General features: G+C 41.8%; 1 protein-coding gene and 1 long non-coding RNA gene across 5 annotated transcripts; one reads left to right on the top strand and one right to left on the bottom strand.

Moving 5' to 3' along the window:
* Positions 1–542: 542 nt before the first annotated feature.
* LOC135097655 (uncharacterized) lies at positions 543–4,107 on the bottom strand. Its single transcript, XR_010265940.1, has 3 exons — positions 3,557–4,107; positions 3,254–3,362; positions 543–1,217 (listed from the first exon to the last, which is right to left on the bottom strand). It is a non-coding gene; the product is annotated as an uncharacterized LOC135097655 (long non-coding RNA).
* Positions 813–5,024, top strand: LOC135097654 (uncharacterized). 4 transcript variants are annotated; one of them, XR_010265939.1, is made up of 5 exons: positions 813–953; positions 1,395–1,562; positions 3,280–3,419; positions 3,562–3,650; positions 4,123–5,024. XR_010265939.1 is itself a non-coding variant. In XM_063999604.1 (4 exons), the coding sequence occupies exons 1-4, from the start codon at positions 897–899 to the stop codon at positions 4,215–4,217; spliced, it is 405 nt and encodes a 134-aa protein (XP_063855674.1). In that variant the 5' UTR covers positions 814–896; the 3' UTR covers positions 4,218–5,024. The 4 variants fall into 4 exon arrangements, 2 of the variants coding, with proteins under 2 accessions (XP_063855674.1, XP_063855672.1); XR_010265938.1 differs by having other exon boundaries at positions 4,106–5,024; XM_063999604.1 differs by lacking the exon at positions 3,280–3,419 and having other exon boundaries at positions 814–953; positions 1,399–1,562.
* The last annotated feature ends 221 nt before the right edge of the window (positions 5,025–5,245 follow it).

The raw sequence follows: 5,245 nt of genomic DNA, 5'->3' as shown, positions 1-5,245 counted from the left end.
TTCACCTATTGCAGCCAGGGACTTGAAATTCACGCGATATATACATCAGAATATGTTGAAAAAGCAGACATAGTTTTAGTTACTCCGATTGGTTTTGTGTATAAGGCCTAAAGCTATTCATGATTTCACCCTTAATTACCGGGTGGGAGGGGAGAAGGCGGGTGAAAACAATTTTTGTTATATTTCGCCATATTTCTAAGTAAAAACCAGTGTTTAATTGTTTGAAAATAAATAAAATATTAATGCAAAAGATATCTAATGCAGATACATTAACTATTTGCTAGATTTACGAAAAAAAAAATAATTTTATGATTTTTTTTTCGTATACTCGTATCAATTTGAGAAAATAGTTAGACCTAGAATTTCGTGCTTTCTAATATTGTATGCAGCAAGAGAACCGTAGATATTCATGGGAGAGTGAAGAAGAACGGGTATGTCAGAAAAATATATGAAAAGAGAAAAAAAAATGTAAAAAAAACTTGTGTGACATGTCTTGCAGCGGGCGAAACCGTGGGAATTTCATAACAGAAGACCTCTTTACATAAGGGGATTTTTTTTAGTTCTTATCAAAACGTTACATATATCAAAAGAAGCGGAAAAAAATTAGAAAATTATAAAAGAAAAAAACTTTTTTCATGTCCGGATCGTACATCACCCTTGATGCAAAAAATGTCCGCGCCTGACGTTGTTAACACACACGACACACTCTTCCCTTGAGAAAAGATAGTATGAATGTCTTCACGAGTGTCCTACTGTTTCATTTTAGAGCCCCTCCTCTTGATGACGACACGCACACTGTCAGCTACACTTTGCAGCGTCTCTCTCTTAAATTTTCCCCAATATCTTTGTATCTCCATTTCAGATGAATTGTTCTCTTTCCAAGGGTTGAGGAGAACATGGTCGTGGTTCAAGTGAAGCCACTACAGCCACTGCCTGACAAGTCTTCCACACTGGTGAGTGTTGTTCAAGCATGTCTTAGTATTGCTAATTCCTTATTTCCCAGAATATCTACCACTATATAGTGGAAATGCCTTACCAACACAAATAACGTCAAGCAAAAATAGACTCTACACTAAGTGATGAAAAACGTAGCATCATCCGCTGCACCAAACAATACAGCAGCGAAGTGACACTGCCAGGACTTGAACCAACACCTGCCTGCCTCACTGACACCTGCCGTGGTGCCAGGGAGTGCCGAGGCCCGTGCTGCCACCACGCTGAGAGAGGGAGAAAGAGAAGAGCATCAGAGAGGGATGACCGTGGCAGGAAGGATGGTGTGTTAGGTGACTGGTTCAGACAGTGACAGTGGACAGAAGAAATGCTGGAGAAAGATTAGACCACAGGTGGTTCATGTTGTACTAGTTCAAGGTTTGGCAGAAAAAATTTTTTTCTAGATAGACAGTGGCAGCAAACACACAAGGGAGGATGGTGTGGTGGACAAGAGGATGCAGGGAGACGGCAGACAGAATGGAAGCTACAGATGAAAGAAGAGCAGGTCAAGCCATGGCAGCAGACAGACAGACAGAGACAGATTGGATCAGAAAGTATTATTATTTAGTGAGGTAAGGAACAGTACAGCCCTTCACAGTGCTGACTACTTGATAGCAGAGGTGGTTCATGTTGGTTCAGCATTTGGTTTGAGGCTGTTACGTGAAAAGAACAGTCTGAGGAACGAGAGGTTGTATTGTCACTCGTCAACAAAGTGGCAGAGTATTATTATAACATTTAGAGCCAAAGCTGTACCAGCTGCCTCAGTGTGTCATGTCCATTGTATACTGACAGTCTTGTCTACGCTAGTGGAGGAGAGAGAGGAACAAACCTTGAATCGTCCAAGGTAGAGTTTGTAGCAAAGGACTGAGCAAAGAGTTTAGCTTTAGAGATAGATGTGATAGCAGTGGTGCCATCTGGTTGAAATAAAGGAGGGAAAGAAGAATCAAAGTTATTATAGATGTTTTTGGGTTAAGTGGCAGAAGTCACGGGGGGACTTAGATCTTGAAAGGTTTTGACACTATTAATGAAGGAGTTTTTGGCTAGTTGGAGAACAGACTTGGCATGGTTCCGGGCAGAAATGTAAAGTGCATGAGATTCTTGTGATGGAAGGCTTAAGCACCTTTGGTGGGACACATCTCTCTCATGTATAGCACGAGAACAAGCTATGTTAAACCAAGTTTTGGAGGTTTAGGTCGAGAAAAAGAGTGAGGAATGTACGCCTCCATGCCAGACACTATCACCTCTTATGCACTCGGCACACAGGGCGGTCTCCGTCACGGACGCAGTAGTCATTCCAAGGAAAATCAGCAAAATACCTCCTCAGGTTCCCCCAACTAGCATAGCCAACACGCCAGAGGCACCTTCGCTTAGGGGATCCTGAGGAGGGATTGGAGTGATAGGACAAGATACAGATACTAGATGTGATCGGAGAGCCCAACAGAGAAGAGAGGGTAACAGAATAAGCAGAAGGATTAGAGGTCAGGAAAAGGTCAAGAATGTTGGGCATATCTCTAAGACGGTCAGGAATACGATTAGAGTGTTGCACCAATTGCTCTAGGTCATGGAGGATAGAAAATTTAAAGGTTAGTTCACCAGGATGGTCAGTGAAGGGAGAGGAAAGCCAAAGCTGGTGGTGAACATTGAAGTCTCCAAGAATGGAGATCCCTGCAAAAGGGAAGAGAGTTAGAATGTGCTCCACTTTGGAAGTTACGTAGTCAAAGAATTTCTTACAGTCAGAGGAGTTAGGTGAAAGGTATACAACACAGATAAATTTAGTATGAAAGGGACTCTGTTGTCGTAGCCAGGTGGTGGAAAACCCAAGAGTTGTCGTAGCCAGGTGGTGGAAAACCCAAAAGATTCAAGAGCGTGGGCACGAAAGCAGGTTAATTTCATTGCGCACATAAACACAACATCCAGCTTTGGATAGAGAAAGTAAGAGGAAACAGAAAAGGGGCTACTGTCAGTTGCCTCAGACACCAGGGTTTCAGTGAGGAAAGGATGATGAAGCTTAATAGAGGAGAGGCAGTGTTCTGCAACATTCGCGTTCAATCTGTAGAAGTTTAAGAAGAAAAACTGAGAGGGGTGTCAAGACATTTAGGGTCGTTACCAGATGGGGACTCTGAGGCTGGTATAGGAGTGTGTGTGTAATAATTAGGTGGTTGTAGTTGTTTTGTGTGCAGGAAGAGAGGTATCTCCATGACCATAACGTTTGGTACGAGTGAAAACATCCTTTGGTTTCCACAGATATTTACCACATACTTACACACTAGTAACAATTTCCACCAGTAGCACCAGAAGCAGTCTTCCTCACACGAACCGTTTCATTGCCGGGACTTGAAGGCTGCTGAAGCAATGCGGCGGAGGTCACGCCCCTTAAAGTATTTATACTTACTGTCAACACCATAACTAAAGCAAACACTTTAGTGCAGGTAGTTAAATAAGTGCAATCATTGTTCCAGATTCCTAAATTCACAAAGTACATAAACTCATTGAAAGTTTTTAGTGCAGGTAATTAAAGTTTTAGTGAAATAATTGTTCCTATTCCTAATGTTGTGTGGTGCATTACCTCAGACAGGCCCACTGGAAGCTGTCAGTCTGCTGCGGCACGTGGCAAGAACCAAGTGTTGAGGAGCACACATTGTCCCTTCATCAGTCAGCAGGTTACAAAAAACAATGCAGTATTTTGTTGAGTAATCAAAGTAATGAAATGTAAATGATAAAATGTCAGTACTGATTCAGTGTCACACTCCACCATGGCAAAGACTGCCGGCTGAGTAATATTCAAGTTGTATTAGTGAGACTCTACTCAATGTTAATTAAGGCAGGTGGAAGAAAATAGTAAAAAATGTATCATAGTACAAGAAAATGACACTTCAAAGTGTAAACACATCTTTAACAAGTAGACTTGAATGGTCATTAAGTAGGTAGTACAACAGACCCTTCCTACAGTAAATTCACTATTATTTGTTGACTGGCCTTATTGTCTCATTATTTTACTTTGCTTATTATTCTGTTTTGTTTTCTCATTAATACTTGAGTGCCTTCATTTTATTCTATTATTGTGACTTTGTCTCTCATTATGTTGCTTATGTTGTCTACTCTCATTATCTGACAGACTGCTCGCCTTCACAGGTCTGGGCGGCTCGGAAGTCTCACTACAAACTGGAGATCCATTCTCTTGGACACAGCTGGAGTCGGACACAAGATTCAAGAGGGAGTCATTTTAACGAGAGCTTCAGGCAGAAAATTCGAGTGGATTTTCATTTCTAAAAATATCTTATTTTTTGGGGGGGATATTTTGAATCCTTCTTTGTGGAAAAATAACTCCAGATATTATGATTCTAGCTGGAAGTTGACCTGAGCAATGTAGGGTTTGCTGCTGTGAGATTATCACCAAGGCACAAGTGTCCGGGATTTAAAGATGATGGAAATGTGTCCTGTGTGCTGCTGTGCTGGGAAGAGGAGAGGAGCAGCAGCAGTGGTGGGGCTCTGCTGCTGCTGTCACTAGTGCAGCTGCCTTCCCTCAACATACTGTGTCTTCTCTCACCTGCAATGAACAACTATGAACAATACTTTTGCGATGAAGAACAGTGAATAACACCTCTCCCCATATGATTGCAAGTCTCTCTCTCTCTCTCTCTCTCTCTCTCTCTCTCTCTCTCTCTCTCTCTCTCTCCATAGTCCTACAGTATGTCCCCCACAGTATGTTTACAAACCCACAGTGACTCCCCACAGCCCCTCACCAACACCCTCACCAACAATTGTCTCCACACACACACACACACACACACACACACCATTACATACACAAATGTTGCAATCTTGTACACACACACACACACACACACACACACACACACACACACACACACACACACACCATTACATACACAAATGTTGCAATCTTGTACACACACACACACACACACACACACACACACACACACACACACACACACACACACACCATTACATACACAAATGTTGCAATCTTGTACAGTGTCTACAATAAAGAATGAAACCAAAATCGACAAGCCTAATTTTCTTGCGGCCTGCGTGAATGTAGTGAGGCTCACAATGTGTGTGTACAAGTGAAGAGTATATTAGATGCATGATTAAAAAATATGAGGCTTACACAAAAATACAGGACACAACTTGATGAGTATGGTGAGTCAAGTGTGAGTGTCAAATGTGAGTCAAAATGCTCAACTTTGACTAAATAAACACACTATGAAAAAATATAATCTCATCACTA

This window comes from Scylla paramamosain, unplaced genomic scaffold (genome assembly GCF_035594125.1).
Source record: "Scylla paramamosain isolate STU-SP2022 unplaced genomic scaffold, ASM3559412v1 Contig28, whole genome shotgun sequence".
NCBI lineage: Eukaryota > Metazoa > Arthropoda > Malacostraca > Decapoda > Portunidae > Scylla > Scylla paramamosain.
This window is presented reverse-complemented; position numbering and strand designations above follow the sequence as displayed.

Excerpts from the sequence above, each read along its gene's own strand:
- LOC135097654 (XM_063999602.1), top strand. The coding sequence starts at position 897 with ATGGTCGTGGTTCAAGTGAAGCCACTACAGCCACTGCCTGACAAGTCT. Across the intron at positions 1,563-3,561 it reads AAGTATTATTATTTAGTGAG|ACAGGCCCACTGGAAGCTGT; the intron begins GTAAGGAACAGT and ends GCATTACCTCAG. Across the intron at positions 3,651-4,105 it reads GTCCCTTCATCAGTCAGCAG|ACTGCTCGCCTTCACAGGTC; the intron begins GTTACAAAAAAC and ends ATTATCTGACAG.